The 20,315-nt window shown below is 58.9% G+C and overlaps 1 protein-coding gene across 4 annotated transcripts; it reads left to right on the top strand.

Moving 5' to 3' along the window:
- The first annotated feature begins 5,887 nt into the window (after window positions 1–5,887).
- SLC35E2B (solute carrier family 35 member E2B) lies at window positions 5,888–19,796 on the top strand. 4 transcript variants are annotated; one of them, XM_055137805.1, is made up of 11 exons: window positions 5,888–6,078; window positions 6,709–6,845; window positions 8,787–8,961; window positions 9,227–9,594; window positions 9,684–9,819; window positions 10,005–10,132; window positions 11,392–11,512; window positions 13,294–13,347; window positions 13,501–13,573; window positions 14,723–14,868; window positions 16,860–19,796. In XM_055137805.1, the coding sequence occupies exons 4-11, from the start codon at window positions 9,297–9,299 to the stop codon at window positions 17,098–17,100; spliced, it is 1,197 nt and encodes a 398-aa protein (XP_054993780.1). In that variant the 5' UTR covers window positions 5,888–6,078; window positions 6,709–6,845; window positions 8,787–8,961; window positions 9,227–9,296; the 3' UTR covers window positions 17,101–19,796. The 4 variants fall into 4 exon arrangements, with proteins under 4 accessions (XP_054993780.1, XP_054993782.1, XP_054993779.1 ...); XM_055137807.1 differs by having other exon boundaries at window positions 6,692–6,845; XM_055137804.1 differs by having other exon boundaries at window positions 6,571–6,845.
- The last annotated feature ends 519 nt before the right edge of the window (window positions 19,797–20,315 follow it).

The following is a 20,315-nucleotide window of genomic DNA, read 5'->3' as shown; positions in this document are numbered from 1 at the left end:
CTGGCTTCAGGCGGGGCTGTCCCAGCTGGGCAAACTTCCTGCCCACCCACCACTGTCCAGCACTTCTCGAGCCTTCGCCCCTGCACCAGGCTGTGTTGGGAAGTGGGTTTGCACAGGCCACTCTGAACACAGGGCCAGGATGAACCAGTGTGGACCCCAAGACCGTGTGGATGGCCCTGAGGCTGGACCCAGTGCAGGAGCCTGACCCGGTCTGCACAGTGGCCTTTCTCGACAAAGGTGACCGCTGCCCCTTGTCTGCTTCTAGCTTGGCACAGACATCCCAGGGTGTGTCTGGGCCCCGGCTGAGGCTGCTTGGGTCTGGCTGGAGAACACAGCCTGGACCAGGGCCTGCCTGCCCAGCTCCCATACCAGCAGCCGACGAATGGATCGATGGGGTGTGGGGTGCGAGACCATGCCAGCAGGAGGAGCTGAGAATGCCCAGGGATGCTCCAAGAAGGGAACTTGCTTCCTCAGAGAGATCTGGGCGGAGCTTGAGCTATCCTCTGGATCAGCAAATGGAGAGGGCTGGTGTCGGTACAGAAAGAAGGGAAGCCTGGGGCTGTGGGGCTCTGGTGGGTGCTGGACATGCGTGGCCACCTATTTACTACTTGGCTCGAACCCGAGGAACCCTGAGTGCACACCACACAAAAACAATCCCACTTACTCAGGACCGCATCCACAGAGACCCCCAAAACCCCCTCCCCGCTGCTAGCCCCCACTGCCCCATGACCCCTGTCTTCCTCCTGAAACGATCTTGGTCCTAAGGGGCTCAAGCAGTGGGCAGCTGGGCCCTGACACTGAGTCCAGACACGGATTTGAACACAGGCTCCCAGGGCTGCAGCTGGTGGCTGGGAGAGATGGCGCTGGCCTGTGCTCCTGGGAACATTGCGTAGGAGCAAGTGGCTCTAGCCAAGCCCTGGCAGCCTTTTTTTCTACCCACAGTGAGCTCCCGACCCTGCTGCCATCACTGTCCCCTGGAACTAAGGCCCCCTTTGCGGTCCATGGACACTAGACTCAGTGGGAATGTGAGGGTGGAGCCAGCCAGGTCTGTAGGTGTGACAGATGAGGTGCTTCGCTTCACATCTGCCAGGTGAACCCCTGCATCTGGAACTCAATCATCTTTTTACCCCCTCACAAGCTTCTGGCTACACCTGTGTCACCTGCATGACATCCATCTGTCTGCACCATCCTCTCCTGTGTGCTTCGTGTGCTTCCCGCGGTGACGTGTCTGTCCAAATGTTGTGTCTCTCCCCTTTGTTTTTTCTAGTTAGCTGTCCTATGTAAATTAGATTTTTTTTTTTTTTTTTGCTTTTTGGGTCACACCCAGCGATGCTCAGGGGTTACTCCTGGCTTTGCACTCAGGAATTACTCCTGGCGGTGCTTGGGGGATCATATGGGATGCCGGGGATCGAACCCGGGTCGGCCGCGTGCAAGGCAAACGCCCTACCCGCTGTGCTATTGCTCCGGCCCGTAAATTAGGTTTTTAACTCCAATTGTATCATTGTATCCTGTATCACTATCATCCCATTGTTCATCGAGAGCGGGCACCAGTAACATCTTCATTTGTCCCTGTGGCATGCTAGTGTAGCCTAATGGCGTCTGTATGCTCCAGGAACACAAGGAGCACGTTGTTACTGTTTTTGGCATATCAAATATGAGTAGCTTGCCAGGCTCTGCTGTGCGGGGGGGGGGGGGGGAAGAAGAAAAAGAATAAAGAGGTCGCATGGCCACGTGCTCCAGGAAAAATTGCGTCTTCTGGGAGCATTGTTTTATAGTCTCTGGATCTTGGTCATTGATAAGATACATGGTGGTGGGGAGTGAGGGGTTGGCGGGGGTGGAGTTTGTGGATGTGACTGTCAAGCTACTGGAAAACTGGGGATCTGGGTAGAGGAGGCCCAGTCCCGATCCCAGCAGACTCCAATTGTAGAAATAACTAATTGGATGGGGAATGCCCTATGCAAATGTGTTTGTGTAAAATAACAAAGTGGAGGTCTTATTCAGCTGTTCCTTCCTCCTTTCCTTGTGCTGGAGGATAGACAGAAGGCCAGGGGACACCATGACTGTGGGACTGTGGACACTTCTCTTCCCACCTTCCAGAAGCCTGTTTCTGAATGTTGGAAACCCTAGGAAGGAGATGGAGATGGGCAGGGCAGATTCTGGATGCTGCCTGGAGCTCTGACAACCGGCAGCCCAGAGGGAAGAATTCCGCAAGAGCTGCAGCATTCTTAGCGCCTGGGAACCCACATGTTGCCTCAGTTTCCCTTCCTGAGTGCTCTTAGTTGGTTTTTCGGGAACCTTGTCAGTCAGCCCTAACTAGAGAGGACAGCCTGGAGGCTCCTGTGCTCCTTCTCCCTGAAAGTCTACTTGGAATCCATTCAGAGTTGAAACTCCAGGCTGGACAACGGGTAAGGCGCTTCTTTGCACACGGCCAACCCTGTCCCATCCCCAGCTTCCCTCATGGTCCCCCAAGTACCACCAGGAGTGATTCCTGAGTGCAGAGCCAGGAGGAACCCCGAGTATCACCATGTGTGGCCCCAAAACAAAAAATCTGAAACTCCAGCAAATACAGATGGAAACGAAGATGAAGATGAAATTCAGACTGGCCTGACCTGAAATTTCTGCCTGTTTCCCTCCTGGGCAGAACAGACAACTGTTCTCAGACAAGAGGTGGGTTCCCAGAATAGAAGTCTGTGGGAAGCCCAGGAACTGAAGGAGGAAGGCATGGAACAGCTACACTGGGGAGGTCAATAGCCAACTGTTACTTTGTTTTGATTTGGGGCCACACACCCAGTGGTGCTCAGGGCTGACTTCTGCCTCTGTGCTTAGGGATCACACCCAGCAGGCTCAGCGGACCATCTGGGGTGCCGAGGAGGGGATGGAGCCTGGGTTGAGCACGTGCAGGTGCCTTTCTCATTATACTATCACTCTAGTCCCAGTAAGGCAGGTTTTTTTTTTTTTTTTTTTTTTTTTTGCCAGCAGGCTGGATAGTATGGTGGCTAAGGAGCTTGCCTTGCAGGTGGCAGACCCAGGTTTGATCCCCAGAGCCCCAAGCAATGCCAGGAGTGATCCCTAAGAACAGAACCAGGAGTAAGTCCTGAACACAGTCAGGTATAGTCCAAAACACAAAATTGGGAATGTAGCTCAACTTTAGGGCATTTTCCTTGCATGTGTGAGGTCCTGGGTGCCAGCCTCGAAAACCTGGAAATTCTCACCAAAAGCCAGGGAAGAAGCAAGCAGCACACCTTACAGAGTGGGGGGAGTCAGTGAACCCAGATGAACTCATGCTCCAGAGCTGGGCCCAGAACAAAGGTGGGAGTTCTCATTCATAGAGTTATCTGATAGGGGTTGGGACATTTGTGGGCAGCTGGCAGGAGAGGACAGAAGCAGGAATTCCCAAGCACCGTAGTTTCACAAAGCAGGATCTGGACGACCTCAAGAGCATGAGCACATTTGGAGGATGTTCCCAAATTACCAAGGTTACAAAGCGAGATTAGGGCTGGGACCATCTCAAGGACACCCCGGATGCACCCCATGATTATGTCCTGTCTCTGACTCGTCTGCCCTCCTGCTCTCTGGCATTAGCCTGCCAGAAATGTGAGCAGGGTGTGGTTTCCTCATCAGCACCACGAAAACAAACAAAACTAATTTTTATAAATTTTTTTTTGGAATTCAACTCCCAACAACTCCCAGACCCCCAGCCAGCAAGACAGTCGCAGTATCAGGGCTTTGTGGGAGCAGGTGCATTCCCGTTGCCCACTTTGCCCGGGTGGGTGGGGTGGTCGGGCTTAGCTTAGGGATGCAGAAGGGAGCTCCGGAATATTGCAGGCACGTGCTACGGAAACGCTCGACTCGCCTCTGCTTTTTCCTTGCGTTGCTCGGTAGTCACCCGGCCCAGGGCGAGTCACCGGGTCCCTGCGGGATGCGGAGAGCGGGCCGCCCCGGGGACGGCTCGCCTCGCGCCACCAACTGCTCTCTGCCGACCCACTGACTTTAGAACAATAGAAAGTACTGCTAAGACCTAGAGAGCTTATTGTTACAGCAGGCCTGTGGGCAGAAACCGGGCTCAAAGCACCGAGCGCGGAGGTGAGCGGAAAGACCACCGGCCTCAGGTGAAACCCGCGCCGGGGCCCAGCGGCTGCAGAGCGGAAGAGACGCCCGCCGAACACCGCCCCTAGGAGGCGACCAATCAGCTCGCCCAGAGTTTCCGAGACGACCAATCAGCTCGCCCAGAGTTTCCGAGACGACCAATCAGCTTGCCCAGAGTTTCCGAGACGACCAATCAGTCTCGCCCGGGGCGTGGCCTCAGCCCCGCCGCCCTTCGCGGGGCCCGGGCATCCGAGGCCACCGCCCGGTCTTCTGGGGCCGGAAGTGGAGGTCAGGCGCGGCGGCGTCCCCGACCTGCTCCGGGGATGGGCCCGACAGGCGCCCCGACCGGGCGGGAGGGCCGAGGCCGCCCGAGCCACAGCCGCGCGACTTCCGGCGCGTCACTTCCGGCCCCGCGTGCTTCCGCCGCCTGCGCGCCCCGCCCCGGGTTCGGCGCGCGGCTCGGGGCGGAGAGACGCGGCCGCGCCGGCTGAGGCGCCGCCCGCCCGGGCTCCCGGCAGCGCGGCCGGCTCCGGCGGGGGCGCCGCGGTCCCGCCCCGCGCCCGGCGCGCCCCGACGCACGCGGCCCTTCCGGGGCGCCGCTTCCGTGCCGCCCGCCCCGCAGCCCCGACGGCACGGTCTCCCGCGGGCTCGGCGGCTCCTGGCCCGGGACCTCGCGGGGCGGGACGGGCAGGCGAGTGGGGCGGGCAGGGGGCGGGGCGCGGGAGGGTCCAGGGCCCCGGGCCCAGGCTGCGGGCTGCCCCCCCCCCCCCCCCGCGCCTCCCGAGGCCCCGAAGCGGTGTGACCCGGTGTGCGGCGCGGAGGGCAAGGCCGCCACGTGCACGCTGCAGCCTGGAGGTGGTCTCCGTGCCCTGGCGTTCCCTCCCGCCACCGACTTTTGGGGGTCACAGTGGGGTCCCCCACATGTGAAGCCCCCTGTGCTGGCATGTGCTTCCTTGAGGCCTGGGCCTGGGGGGGGCTGGGGTTCTCCGCTCTGTTGGCCCATGTGAGTTGAGGCGAGGCTCTTGCTTGGTGCTCTGGGGTCACTCAGCAAAGTTGGGGAACCACCTTGTGGTGCGGGGGGTGGGGGCGTCAGACTTGGGCTCCTGGCAGTTCCTGTGGGCGAGAACAGTCTGGTCTCGGAACCATAGCGTGTGGGACAGTCAGGGCCTTTCCAGGTCATTCTGTCCAAAGCCCTGCTGATACTCGGAATCAGCCAGCGGGGAAGGAGCACCTCGTTCTTTCGTTCTAGGACGGGTCGCTGCTTGTGGAGATAATGTTTTCGATAGGGGCACGGTTGTGCTTTGGACTGCATGTCCCCAGCGCCCCCGCTGTCCTGCGTCTTCCTGCCTGCCCCTCCCTCCGATTCTGGTTCTCCTTCACTGCTCTCGTCCAGTACTTTGTTTGCTGTAGAGTCGGGGTAGCGTGACGGTACCATTGCAGGGCGCAGACCCCTTCCCAGTGGGATGAGCCCATTGTGGACTCTGGGGGCGTGACCCCATTCAGGCTGCTCTAGGGCCAAGTTTGTACCTGCCAAAGTCGGGCAGCTAAGCCCCAAAGCAGCCGTGAGCACCTTACTACTGCTTCCTTACTACTCTGGGCAGAGGTCTTGAGCGAGGGGACAGGCAGGGCGGCAGGTAGCCATGGGTGTTGCGTGCCGTGATGGGGTGGCCACTCCCAGTGCCCAGGTAGAGCTGAGCCCTGCCCCATTCTCTGCGTGCTGTGCTCATGTCTAGATTCAGGTATGGGCAGCTGGTGATTTGTAAAAAGTTTTCGTTGTCTGACCTTGAGTCTCTTACAGGACAAGAATGACCTCTTGCTGAAAGTGGCCCTGCTTGTGTGGACAGCAAGCCATGTGGACAGGTGGTGAGGCGGAGTGTCTGTGGACAGTAAGCCGCTCATCCTGACCCCAGCTTCCCTGAGCGGCACCAACTCTCTGAGTCCCCCAGTGTGGCGTTTCTACTCAGGATCTCGGCTGCAGGCTGATCACAGATGGTCAGTATTGATTACAAGTTCACTGTGCCTTGTTGCCTGGAAACTACCTGCTGCTGCACAGGGCTGTGGCACTGGAGACCAAGAGCATCTGCTGGAGGGGACCACTGGGAAAGCACAAGTGGTGCTGGGGATTCAGAACCAGGTCTCGTGGTGCCGGGCAAGCGCCTCCACCCCCGTCCTCGTTATCTGGCCACTGTCCCTTCTGCTGCTTAAGCCTGTGGGGCATGAGCTGAGCATGGGGTAGCGTGGGCCTCTTCGAACACCACAGTGCAGCGCCCGTGAGGCTGAATCCCTGGGCAGAGTGCTGGCACCTGTGGCCAGTTGGTTCTGCACCACAGGGTTCCTGGGTCAAGACCTCAGGGCAGTGCAGCGCTGGGCTGCGTCCCCAGGGCCCCACCTCCTGTCCCCGTTCCGCCCCGCAGCGTGGCCCCCTGCCTTCTTCCTTCTTTGATGTGGTGACTGCTTCCGTTCTCCCGTGCTGCCTTTCTCTAGAGACCCAGTCCTGTCTCCGTCCTGTGGGGTTCTGGGTCTGACGTGGTGGACGGTGGGGATTTTGTCCCTGCTCGGCTCCCATGGCCTGGCTTCCCCTGGCGCTCTGATCTCTGACCTTCAGCCATCGATCTTCATCAGCAAAGGTCCTCGGGCCAGTGGAGGAAGCAGCCACGTCGTCTGCCCGCCTGCTGGGGATTTGGGCCCCTGGTGCAGCCAGCGGGGCACTCGGAGAAGCCCGGGTCTCACCCTGACCCATCGAAGCCGCCTGGGACCTGGTGAGCTTTGGCTCCTCGGCTTCGGCCTGGGCATAGGGTGTTTCTGTGCGGCTGCGCCCTCCCCTCTGGTCCCTGTGTCCGGTGGGAGCAACTCCTGGGCCTGCTTCCTCCGGAGCCCCCTCACCTTCTCGCCTCTGCAGCCTCTGCCCCCAGGACTCTGCTGGCTCTGGAAAGCCCTCGTGCCTGACGGGCCCCCATGTGTGGGGGGCATTCTTGGGACATCCCCCCACATTGTTGGGGCAGAGGTCAGAGCAGCACACTGGGTCCTCACGTGTGGCCAGCAGGAGGGCCTCTCCTGCCCTGCTCTTACTGAGCTGCAGACGCTTCGGGATTTGTCGTGTTTAGCTTTATTTTGTTTTGGTTTGTTTCGACCCCACCCTGCTGTGCTCGGGGCTTACTCCTGGCTCTGTGCTCAGGAATCACTCCTGGCGGTACTTGGAGGACCACTTGGGTTGCTGGGGATTGAACCCTGGTCAGGCACGTACAAGGCAAACGCCCTCCCTGCTTGCGGTGGCGCCAGGCCCTGCAGCGAGGAACCCCCGTTGGGACGTGACCGCTGATTGCGGCTCTTTGGTTTGGGGGCATTCCCAAGGGTGCTTGGGAGCTACTCGGGACTGCTCAGGAGTGGTCCGTGGTGCCCTGTTAGGGTGGACCAGGGTGGGCTATGTGCAGGGCAATAGCTAACACGCCATCTCTTCACCCCTGCGCTCTGGCCTCACGAGCAGCCCACCTCTAACCCTGCATTCTCCGCCCTGCCAGTGTCCCGTCTATTAACCCCTAGCTCTGGGCCCCACGCACACCCTGTCTCCTCACCCCTGTGCTCTGGCTTCACGAGCACCCTGTCTCCTGGCGCCTCTCAGTGACCTCATGCCTGCCGACCTTGGCGCCCCGTGACGTCATGGCAACCTGTGCTGGTTCCGGGGAAACAGGCCTACACTCCCCTGTCACGTGGACGCTCTGGGAGGGGAGGCCTCAAGCCGGCGCGCAGGGACTCCTGTGAGAGGGACAATATCGGGTGGGATGCTGGGTGGTAGAGCCATGGTGGCCACCTGGGGGTGGCACCTGGTGAGGCCCCTGGGCAGTGGGGGGTGGGTGCCTTGTGGGGCTCCCCATGCCTCCCAGCCTCTGTTCTAGCACCTGCTCCCGAGTGGGAAGGACCCCTGCACCCTGCTTGGTGTGAGGGGTTCTGGAGCTCATGGAAGCTTTGCCTTGCAAGTAGAATATGGGGGTGCTGATGGTTTTGAGGTTTCCCAGCCCCGTCTTGCTCCCGGCCACTGGCCTGTCAGGGGTCTGGGGTGCAGGAAGTTGGTCTGTGCTGGAATGTTGGGCATGGGCTCTGGCACCTGTTGGCGAGGGCTAGCGGCAGGTGGACAGACAGAGGAACACGGGCAGGGGCCTGGGGTTTCTTGCTTAATGATGCCCCCACCTATGGGAGCCCACTGTTGGCTAAGCCTGTGGCTGACCAGGGAGAGTCCCCACAGCCAGGCCTTATCCTGAAAGATTTGTCAAGGTAGGGCCTTGATTTCTGGTTTGGGGGCCTCACCTGGCGGTCTGCAGGACTTACTCCTGGCGGGGCTCAAGGGACCGAATGGAGTGCTGGAGATCAAACCTGGGTCGGCCGCGAGCAAGGCAGGTGCCCTATGCACTATACTCTCACTCTAGCCTGATTCGCACTTTTCTTGGGATCTGTTTCCTCAAGAAATGAAAGGTGGCAAGTGTTGCCAGAAGCCTCAGGTTTGTGATGTGTCTGCTGTGACTCAAAGCTGGGCCATTTCATGTTCAGAAACCTTTCATTGGGCTGGAGCGACAGCATAGCAAGTAGGGCATTTGCCTTGCACGCAGCCTTCCCGGGTTCAGTCCCCAGCATGTGGCCATCCAAGCCTGAGCACCACGAGTTGTGACCCAGAACAGCCCCAAAAAGAAACTTTTTGCTGTTGTCAGGTTTGTCACACCCCACGTGCAGCTGTGGACCCATCAGGGCTCCTGACTTCTAGTGTGGCCAGCATCATCCTGAGGCAGGCCTGCCTGGAAGGCACCCCAGAGCCTGCTGCAAAGGACTTGTCACCAGGACGTGCCCTGGGAGCTGGGCTCTAGGCGTGCAGACAGGGCTGACCAGGTGAGACCCTCGGCTACCCTCAAGGGACGGTGTCCCCAAGCTCACACCACTAGCCACCAGCCCAAGAGTGCGGTTTCAGTGCCTTCCAGCCTCCACATCAGAGACCCTCTCCTCCAGGCAGCAGAGGCCAGTTGGGAATGTCTTTCTGGGGGGCAGAGGAGGTGGCGTCTGGGCTCCCCCACGGGTTGAGCGGCCGGGGACGAGCCCTTCCAACTGGGGTTTGTCTCTGTCTCTCCCTTCTCCCTCCTGTCCCTCCCTTCTGCAGCCTGAGCCCGCCTGAGCTCCAGCACTGGACACTGCAGGGCCCATGCTGACCGTCCTGGGGGTCACTCGGTATGGCTGCCTCGACGAAGGCCCCTGCGCCGGAGGAGCCCAGGGGGAGAGCACTCCTGTCCTGGGCCTCGTTCTGGGGGCCCCGCAGCGAGAAGCTGGTCCTGAGCAGGGCGGAGGGCGCGCCCGAGGAGGCGGTGCTCACCATCACCATCACCGAGAGCACCGCCCTGGAGTCAGACCTGGGCGCCTGGAGCACCCGCGCGCTCGTCTACCTCAGCCTCTGGTTCTTCTTCAGCTTCTGCACCCTCTTCCTCAACAAGTACATCCTGTCCCTGCTGGAGGGCGAGCCCAGCGTGCTGGGTAATCCCTGCCCGGGGGTGGGGGCACGTCTCGCCTGTGGCAGGGGCGGGGGGCCAGGACCCATCCCTCACGGACCCTCGTCCCTGTAGGTGCCGTGCAGATGCTGTCCACCGCCTGCATCGGCTGCGTGAAGGTCTTCGTGCCCTGCTGCCTGTCTCAGCACAAAGCCCGCCTCTCCTACCCGCCCAACTTCATCCTGACCATGTTGTTTGTGGGCCTGATGAGGTGGGCACAGGGCGGGCTCCCCGCCGCCTTAGGGTGGGTGTGGCCACGTGGCCCAACACACCGAGCACGGTGGAAGGCCCCAGCGCCCTGGACCCCTTATGGCCTGCCCAGGGTGTTCCCGTGGGGTGCACAAGCTGACAGGCAGTTCGGTGGTGAGACCCACATTGTGGTCTTTCCACTTTTAGATTCGCAACGGTAGTTTTGGGCTTGGTCAGCCTGAAGAACGTGGCGGTTTCCTTTGCTGAGACCGTGAAGAGCTCGGCCCCCATTTTCACCGTCATCATGTCCCGCATGATTCTGGGGGAGTACACAGGTAACGCATCCCCCACCCCAGTCCCCGCTGCATGGGGTGCCCCAGCTTCATGCGGAGAGCAGCTGTGGAAGGAGTGCAGACAGGTGCCTATGGGCAGCTCCCCTCTGGCCACCTTCAGGGCAGGGCGAGCCCCTCCCTGCACGCCACTCCCCCCGGTGCCATTCCCTGCCCTGCAAACCAGGAAAGTGACACGTTTGCTTGATCAGCTGGATCTGATAGGTACAGCTGGTTGGGGTGTGGTCTGGTATGGCTGCACATCTTGAGAGACACAGATGTGGGTGTCAGTGGGTGCAGGCCTAGGTACGGCGACAGGGTGGACGTGGCTGTAGATGTGGATCTAGGCTTGGCACAGGTGTAGTTAGGGGCAGTAGGTGTGGTGCAGACGTGGACGGAGGTACGGATTTGATACAGATCTGGAAGGAGATGTCCATATAGACACAAATATGGGGTGGTGGGCGTGGATAGAGCTTTGGGCAAGAGCGAATGCTCACCTGCAGATGTGGGTATGGGCATGGGTGGGTCCTATTCAGAAAACAACAAAAGGGGCCAGAGAGATGGGACTGCGGGCAGCATACTTAACCATGTTCGCAGCCAGTCTGGGTTCAATCCCCAGGACCCCATATGGTCACCTGAGCACTGCCAGGGTGACCCAAAGCTAAATAAACAAAATGACTGGTGTGTCTCCAGACATACCCAGGACAGTGGTTAGGGCACTAGCCCTGCACTTGGCTGAGCCAGGTTGGATCCCCAGCAGCACCACCAGTGTGGCCCAAGAACCGAAGAGAAAGAATGACAAGATGTTTGAGTCCCAAGAGGAGTAGGACAGGCTTGACTTCTCCCAGATGTGCCTGGGAAACTGCAGACATTCCAGGGTGATCAGTTCTGCCGGTCAGCAGTGTGACACGGGCCTGGTTGTCCCCAGCAGAGGGCCACACGAGTGACTTTGAGACTGCAGTGGTGGTGAGCTGTGGCACGTGCTTGCTAAACAGCTCGCGGAGCTAAAGTGAACAGCAAACGGAAATCTGAGGTCTAGGAAGACAGCTTGACAGGCTCAGGATGTGCTGATCCTGCCGGGTGTGGCCCAGAAGTCGGGGTGGGAGGGAGGAAGAGTAAATTGGCTGGGGATCGTTGGTAGATGACCAGGTCCCAGGACTCAAGAGTGGTGCCGAGGCCACAGAGCTGCAACGTACAAGATGTCGTTGTTTCCAGTGCCGTGGAAAGGCTGACAGCCGAGGTCTCCGGTGTGACGCTCTTTGCAGGCTTGCTGGTCAACCTCTCCCTTATCCCCGTCATGGGCGGGCTGGCTCTGTGCACTGCCACCGAGATCAGCTTCAACATTCTGGGCTTCTCGGCTGCGCTGTCCACCAACATCATGGACTGGTGAGCGGAGGGGAGTACGTAGGGCTTGGGGGACATGGCTGCTGGGCGGCCACTGGAGGCCAGAGCCGGGCCTACTAAGGCTTCTTTTCATACAGTGGCCCAGGGAGGTCCCTTTGGTTGGGGCTGGGTTTGGGGTCATGCCCACGTGGCCATGCTCGGGACCAGAAGTGACAGGGATATCACCCTGGGCTGCTGCATACACAGCCATTAGCCCAGCTGCCAGCAAGTTGACCCTGGAGCCATCCCCTGGCCCTGGCCAATCCCCTCCTGAGGTCTGACCAGCAGGCAGCTGTGATTTCTCTTGCCCCCTCCCCACCAGACCCTTGCTCACGTCTCAGCCAGAAGTGGGTGTTCATATACTTTTGGTGCCAGCCGATCTTCACTGAGATTGCTTTGTGAGTCTCTGGAGCAGGGCTGCCATGAGCTTATGTGGCGGTGTTCCATGAAGGTGGCTCATCTCTCCTCCCACGTCGCTCTTAGTCTTGACAGGCAGGGGCATGCCCTTCAGCCACTCTGTGCAGCCAGCTGACACATGGCCAGTGCCTGGTTGTCCCACTGGTGGTCCTCATTGAGCACGTACACCTTCATCCACTGCCGGTGCTGTCTGGGATGGCCCAGGGTCCTGCTGCAGTTGCCTGGGAAGAGGGCCTGGGGCTGGGCAGAAGGGTGCCCTCAAGCCAAGGGTCTCGCCACCCTGCTACGGTACCAAGTCAGTGTCTGCTCACTGCCTGCCTCCCGCCTCCACCAGCACCCTGCAGAACCACTTCCTGCCTTCCTGTGCTAAGCAGTTTTGCCAGTTAATTCAGCCAATCAAAGCGAGACCAAAGTTTGATTCTCCTGACTCTTCTCCACTGCCTTCAGATCTGTCTTCCAGAGTGTCAGGGGCCCAGAAACCAAGTGAGCGACAGTCGCCAGCAGCCCCCTGCTGTCCGTGGCCTCCCTGGAGGTGCATCAGTGCCTGATCCAGGATTTTTTTTTTTTTCTTTTTGGGTCACACCTGGTGATGCAAGGGGTCAATCCTCCTGGCTCATGCACTCAGGAATTACCCCTGGCAGTGCTCAGGGGACCATATGGGACGCTAGGAATCAAACCCAGATCGGCCACATGTAAGGCAAATGCCCTCCCGCTGTGCTATTGCTCCAGGCCCAGATCCAGGAATTTTTTTTCTTCTTGGGACACACCCGGCGATGCACAGGGGTCACTCCTGGCTCATGCACTCAGGAATTATCCTGGCGGTGCTCAGGGGACCATATAGGACGCTGGGAATCAAACTCGGGTCGGCCGCATACAAGGCAAAGGCCCTACCTGCTGTGCTATTGCTCCAGCCCCCGAGATTCAGGAATTTTTGAGGCTTTTTTTTTTTTTCTTTTTTGGGTCACACCTGACATTGCACAAGGGTTACTCCTGGCTCTGCACTTAGGAATTACTCCTGGCGGTGCTCGGGGCACCATATGGAACGCTGGGAATTGAACCCGGTTGGTTGCGTGCAATGCAAACGCCCTACCTGCTGTGCTATCGCCCCAGCCCCTGAGGCTGCTTTTGGAGGTGATTTGTCTAGTGCGAGGAGGGGATCCCCGTACTGTATCCATGGGGACCTGTCTTCGGCCCTGACCCCATTGCTAGCCCAGAGGGGTGTCGGAGCAGTGGTCAGGGCAGGGACTGTGAACTCTGACTGGAGATCTTTGGCCATCTCCAGCTTGTGCAGCGTCAGACGGTGTTGCCCTGGTAACAGTAGGCTCAGGCGTCTCCCCCCCCCCTTAACCCCTTATTTTCTGTTCCAGTTTGCAGAATGTTTTTTCAAAAAAGCTCCTCAGTGGGGACAAGTACCGGTTCTCGTAAGTACTGTGAGCAGGGCCCCCTTCCGCACCTCTGTCCATGGCGTGCCCGGGGCCCTTCCTGGACCTAGATGGAACCCACAGTTGGCAGTGGGGTCGGGTGGGAGTAGGTGCCATGTGTGCAATTCTGGGTGGCGGCCCTTGTCCCCACAGGGCTGCAGAGCTCCAATTCTACACCAGCGCCGCGGCTGTGGCCATGCTCGTCCCTGCCTGGGTCTTCTTCATGGTGAGTCTCAGACACAGTGCTCCTCCACACGCAGCCGAAGGGCGGGCACGGCTTCCCGGGGGCTCCAGCGAGAGTGCCGGCGGCCCTGCTGCTCACAACACACTGCACTGGGAGCCCTTGCTCCTTTACTGACTTTCTTTGGGGTGGGGGCAGAGGGGGATGCAGGGGTTTAGGCCACTCCTGGCAGTGCTCAGGACTTGCTCTGGTCTGTGCTCAGGAATCACTCCTAGCAGGCTTGGGGAACCACAGGGGTGCCAGGGTCAGATTCTGGTCAGCTGCATGAAAGAAAAAGGCCTCACTCGTGTCCTGCTGAGCCGGGTCAGAGTGGCCCCTCTGCATGTGGGTAGGGGTCTCCGTGCTCTGCAGCAGTTCACAGGATGGGCCGGGCCCTCAACAGGCCACAAAGCAGACCCTAGTCCCCAGTCTCCACTTCAGACCCAGTGACCATGATGCTCCCTGCCCCCGCTGAGGGTCCTTCACCTGCAGGCCGTAAGACACCTCTCATGGCAGTCCTTCCCATGCGCAGAAAGGCTGTTCGGTCTGTGCTGAAACCGATGTGGACCACTCAGGCTTGGGACCTCCCCTGAGTGGGAGCCAAGCTGGGGTTTGTCCCCGTTATTCTCACTTGGTATCTGACAGTGTCCTCACGCCATCTGGGGGACTGTCCGTGGGTTTGGGGTCTGGAGGGGACAGTCCACCTGAGGGGTTAGGATGCCACACTAGTGAATGGGAGTGCAGCTGCTTATTCGGGTTGTGGCATGTCCCTCAGTCAGGTCATAGGACAGCTCGGCAGAATGACCCCTCTAGTCCCCTGGGATAGGCCCTGGTATGCCCAGTAGCCAGGTACCTTATGCACCTCAGTCACTGCCCGCACATGCTGTCCTGGTGTGACTGCCCTTCAAGTGTCCAACATAGGGCACAGTCACACCAGGCCTTGTCCTCGTCCTGGTGGCCACTTGTGCTTCCTCTTCATAGTCTGATCATTGGTGTTCAGCCCCTTTCAGCCCCACCTCAGCATCATCAGACCAGACTCCCAGGCCTGTGCAGGCATGTGTGCATGTGTGTGTCTGCATGTGCGTGTGTGTGTGTGCGCGGCGCTTGTCTCCCCGCGGAAGCACTCTTCAGAAGCTGTCGTGCCACCACCACCAGGACTTGCCGGTGATCGGGAGGAGCGGGAGAAGCGTCAGCTACAGCCAGGACGTGGTGGCGCTGCTGCTGCTGGATGGTGTCCTGTTCCACCTGCAGAGCGTCACGGCCTACGCGCTCATGGGCAAGGTCTCGCCGGTGACCTTCAGGTACAGCCTTGCTGCCTCTTCATGTCTGGACACCTGTGGCCATTCCCATGCACGGCCAAAGCACTTCCTCAGAATGGTGCCCACCCTCTGGTTGGTTGTTTTGTTTGGGTCTACATCCAGCCCTGCTCACCTTCTTCCTGGCTTGATGCTCAGGGATCACTCCTGGGTGGGCAACCCTATGGGTGTCGGATCCAGGTTGGCCGCACGTGTGTGGTGAACATCCCACCTGCTGTCCTGTATCTCTGGCTCCCTTTGGATTTGTGGTTAAATAGCTGGGTCCTAGGCCATGAACTCAGGGCCTGTTGCCTATGTGAGGCTGGGCAGGGTGAGGTGGTACCTGACATGGCAGGGCTCTTCACATATGCAAGGAGAGAGCCCGAGGCGCTCAGGGCTGTGCTCTCCTCCCCTCCTGGCAGGCGGTATGAGCATCAGTGGCTGTTCTGCAGCTCAGCACTGCGCCCGTGTGTGGCTGGCCTGCAGCACCTCTGCCTCCAGGGCAGCTTCCCTCTAGCTGTCTTGCATGTCGCTCCTAGGGCAGACCAGAGGGCAAAGAAGCGTCTGCAGGGGGCAGGCCTGCCTTCCCGCTTCTGCGGTTCTTGACCACTGAAGTCCAGCATTCTGTTTGGGGTCGAGAATTACTTCCAAGTATCTCTAAAACGTGATGGGGCCCCTCTGAGCAGTTCTCAGCTGAGGTGGCCCAGGCAGCACCTTGTCCTGGGGCGCTGCTTGGGAACTGTGTGGTGTGGGATCACACCCGGCTCGCCACACCCACACCAGTGCCTTCACCCTATATTGCCTCTCTGGCCGTGAAAGCTTCTTTGAAAGGGCTTCTTAGCTGTATTTTTTCTTCGTTGGCTTTGGGACTCCACCTGGCAGGGTCATGCGAGGGAGCTGCGGTGCTGCTTGGCCTCCCCATCCTGGGGCTTCCCAGGTGGTGCTGAGGTTAAACTGAGATGGCCTCAAGCCTGGCCAGTGCCTTCAGCCGTGGACTTTCTCTAGCCCCTGAAACTTCTTCATGACTCTCGTAGTGTTGGTTCAAAACAAAGTTGTCTTTTAAAGAAATAGTCTTTTGCTTTTGTGGCCATATGTGGTGGTGCTTGGGGCTTACTCCTGGCTCTGTGCTCACGGATCCCTGCTGGTGGGCTCGGGGGACCTTTTGTGGTGCTGGGGATCAAACCCAGGTTGGCCACGTGCAAGGCAAGGACCCTGTCCACTGTCTTACCGCTGCTGCCCGAGAAGTAGTTCTTCCTTGTCTCACCTTCGTGTCGGCCATAGTCACTAAGGTGGTCTAGGAAAGGCAGAGAAGTTCGAGCGGTGTTGGCCACGCCCAGGGCTACTCTGTTTCAGGGTCACTCCTGCTGGTAGCTCTGTTGCTCAGGGCCCACCCAGTATAGGGGGGTTCACCAGCCGCCTCATACACAAGGCAAGTGCCTTAACCCATGTTCTCTGTCAGACCCCTCCTGGAAACCAGCTGACCAGTGTCTTCAACATCTCGCAGGATTTCTGCTGGCAAAGCAAAGGCCTGGTGGGGTGTTTGTTGGGCATTGCTGCTAGGGGACTGGCATTGTGGAGGCATAAGCACTTGTGGGAGTATGGTGGATCCTTCTAGAGAGCTCTCAGGGAAGTACTGCAATTCATGGCTGAGTTCTAGGGCCCCTCCCTACCCCCAAAACACACACAGGGTGTAATTTAGGTGGTTATCTTGCATTTGACTGACCTGATGGTTCCCTGAGGACAGAGCCAGAAGTAGCCCCTGAACACTGCTGGGAGGGGCCCAAAGTCCTCTCCCCACAGGAAAGGTGCCCACCAGGGCCGGGGCTATGCTCAGTGACAGGCGGGTTTCTCACACATTTGAGATGTGGGTTCAATTTACTACACTTAAAAAAGAGGGAAAAGAATACCTCTCCTCAGAAGAGGGAGAGGGTAGCTTGGCCATGAGCCCCCTTTCTCGTGCTTGCTGCCCTCCCACCTCAGGCCCATCTCTGTTGCAGCGTGGCCAGCACTGCGAAGCACGCCCTGTCCATCTGGCTCAGCATCCTCATCTTTGGCAACAAAGTCACCAGCCTGTCAGCCATAGGCACCGTCCTGGTGACAGCGGGTGTCCTGCTCTACAACCGAGCCAAGCAGCACCAGCGGGAGGCTATGCAGAGCCTTGTCACCACCAGCAGCCACTCCGCGGAGGAGGACAGCAAACTGCTGGGCCCCAAGGATCCCAGGCCTGGGCACCAGTGAGCACAGGTCCAGGCAGGAGCCCCTTCAGTGTGGCAGAGCCTCGCTCATGGCAGACAGTTGGGTGCCATCAGACCCTCTGCTCCTTTCTCAGGACTCGGCCCACAGCAGCTGGAACTCACTTCAGGGCCCAAATGACTGTCTGCAGCAGATAACCAGTGTTGCTGGGCTGCGTCCCCAAGGGCCAGAGGTCTGAGACAGGCTGTCCTGCATCCTTGTGACCACGGGGGATGTCCCCACTGTCCTGGGGAAAAAGCCAACTCCTACTGCTGAGCGAGCTCCGGCATCCCCACCTTGCCTCGGGCCAGGATCACCGGTCTATGGCCCAGGAGGGTGAGGATGTACCAGGGCAGCCTCTTGGGGCGTGGTGAATCTCTCAGAAGCTGCCGCAGACCTCTCTCCCCTCAGCTGGCCAAGGTCAGGCTTGCTTCACCCTTCATGCAGGAGTGTCTGGAAGAGCGTTTCCTCCTGTCTGCTGCTTTTCAGGTGACTTGGGCACAGATAGGTCTGAAAGTGGGGGTTCATCCACTTTGAACCACAACCCTACAAGAGGCCCTAACGTGCAGTGGTGTCCTCACCTCATCCCTGTCGCCGTTTCTCCCAGAAGAGCACCGTTGTCACGTCAGGTCTTTGCAACCCTCCATCTTGAATTGAGGACTTGAATTGAGGACTCCCATGCGGCCTGATGCAGTGCACCAGATGTGTGCGAACACTCAGGCTGAAGGGTCACGAGCCCTGCCTTCCTCATCTCGGTCCTCACATCCCTGCTGTCCACTTTGAGGGCTCAAACCTGCTCCTTGGCTTCCCAGTTGGCCTCTCCGCTGGGAAAGACGGCAGTAGTTCCGGGAAACCCAGTGTGTTGGGAACGGAGCAATAACCATGGCTTAAAGTCCTGCTTCTTGGAAAAAGTGCCACGATGATGGATTACAGTAAGCCCTGGAACTGCAAACAAGCTTCCTTGGCAGCAAGCCCTGGATCTGGTCAGTGCCTACAGCCTGCCGCTGCCGTACCCTTCGCTCTGAGGCCCCTGACACTCTGGCTTCTCACCTTTCCCCTCCTTGATCTATGGCAGGTCTTGGGTGTGGTGTGGTTCCGTGAGACTCAGAGAAGGGCAACTCTCCACAGGCTGTGGAGCTGGGCTCAGAAGGGATGTGTGGAGGCCCCCCACACCCAGATTTTTAGGTCTGTGGGGATCCCAGGCTTGGCATGGTGGTGTTCCCCGCCCTTGTACTCTCAAAAGCATCTTGCAGCTCATTTGATTTTCTTGGGGTTTTTTTTTTCTTACTTTTTGGACCAGAAACAAAACTAGGATTCTTATAGAAACGTTCTCGGTAAGGCAGCTTTCCTGCAAAACTGCTTTTGAGACTTTTTCTCGCCTGGTGGAAGACCACAGAGCACCTGACCGACTCAGGCCAACATCCATCTTTCAGACTTGCTTCCTCTGAGCTGGCCGCTGCTCCGTTTCTGGACAGCCTGGGTAGGGTTGGTCCCCATGTCCTACGACTCTGTAGACAATATACTGTCACACTGCTGCAGACCACACAAGCGTTGACACTGGCTGTCGAACTTGCACTGGCTCATTTCCTCCTGTGTGTCCTTGTCTGTGCCTTTGTAAACACTTCAACTACATTTCTGAATTGGGTCTTCGGATTCCTAAAGTGAAAACTTAAGGTGGATGCAGCTCTCATCATCAAAGGATTGCCCAACTAGTAAATGGTGTTTAATTTTGTTTAAAATTCACATAATTAGGACTGGAGAGAGAGTTTAGTGGGCAGGGTGCTTTCCTTGCACACAGTGGTCCCAGGTTTGACTCCCACTGGGTTCCCAGGAATGATCCCTAAGCACAGGCTGGTATGGCCCAAAAACAAAACCTGTGCTAATTTCCTGAATGTCAGCGTTAAGAATAGGCAATGCTAATAATGTTTTTTCCTCAGTCCACAATATCTGATAAAGGTAAACGTGGCAGATTAGAAACTAAAGGAAGAGTCAAGCCAACCACCTTGAGCTCTGCAGCACCAGTGGAGAGGTTCTGAGGTTGCTTCCTGTGTGCTCCCTGTGGGAAGGTACCAAGGCACCGGACCTGGCATTTCCAGCCTTCTTGCTGGTTCCCTGCCTGGAGTTCAAGCATGGAGACTTTACACATCATCTCTGCCATGTGCCAAAGGCTTTTTCCTTTTCCCCATAATACACTTATGTGTGTCCAGTCAGGCCGTTCTAAAGCCTGTCCACCCAGGACACAAATCTGCCCTCTAGTCAGATTTTAAAACTTGTGGCCCCAATCTTCCACCCACACCCACAAAAAAAAGTATAATTTTGCTTTTTATAAGCAAGCATTCCTGCCCATCCACAAGATCCTGCGTCTCCTGACAAAGGGTCCAGAACCTGGCAACGGTGGCCACGAGGTGTATAACTGGGCCCAGAGCACCACAACGGGTTGGACACCGTTTGTCTTTATATGATTTCGTCGGAGGAATGAACGGTGCTGTGAGCCGAGTCAGCCGGAGGAGGGCCTAAGTGCCCAGCACGGGCAGGTGCATCGTCCACACTGGGAAGCCTGAAGACTGCCCACAGCCCTGCCTGCTCCTGCCCGAGCGCCATGCCAGGGCGGTGAGCGCTCTGCACGGTGCCTGCCCCGGGGCCTCTTGTGGCTAGACAGGCAGAGGCCACCTGGGAGCAGTAATAAACGGATGCTGTGCTGACCCCGCTGTCTCCGCTTGCTGGGGCCACCCGGGGCCCGGGAACCGTCCTGCGCGATGCGCGATGCTCTCCAAGGCGCGAGACGCCTCCTGGGCCTCCCGTTTGCGGCCTGCAGGTCAACGCCCCCCGCCCGCGAGAACGTCAGCACACAGCTGGCGACTCCGCTGGAGCAGTGTCGGCCCCGAGCGTCTGCGCCCGCCCGCTCGCTTTTCCCGCGCGCCTCAGCCTCGCCCCTTGTGCTCCGCACTCCGGGTTCTCCAGTCCGCGCCCCCGCCCCCAAACCGCCTCAGTCCCCGCCCCCGCGGGCTCCACCCTCCTTAGTCCCCGCCCCACGCCCCTCGGTCCCGCCCGCCCCCACGGGCTAAACGTTCCTCAGCCCCTCCCCCAAACCGCCTCAGTCCCCGCCCCCGCGGGCTCCACCCTCCTTAGTCCCCGCCCCGCGCCCGTCTCAGTCCAGCCCCCGCGGGCTACACGCCCCTCGGTCCCGCCCGCCCCCACGGGCTAAACGTTCCTCAGCCCCT

The sequence above is a fragment of the Sorex araneus genome, chromosome 5 (genome assembly GCF_027595985.1).
Source record: "Sorex araneus isolate mSorAra2 chromosome 5, mSorAra2.pri, whole genome shotgun sequence".
NCBI lineage: Eukaryota > Metazoa > Chordata > Mammalia > Eulipotyphla > Soricidae > Sorex > Sorex araneus.
The sequence above is the reverse complement of the archived record's forward strand: the minus strand, read 5'-3'. Positions and strand labels throughout refer to the sequence as shown.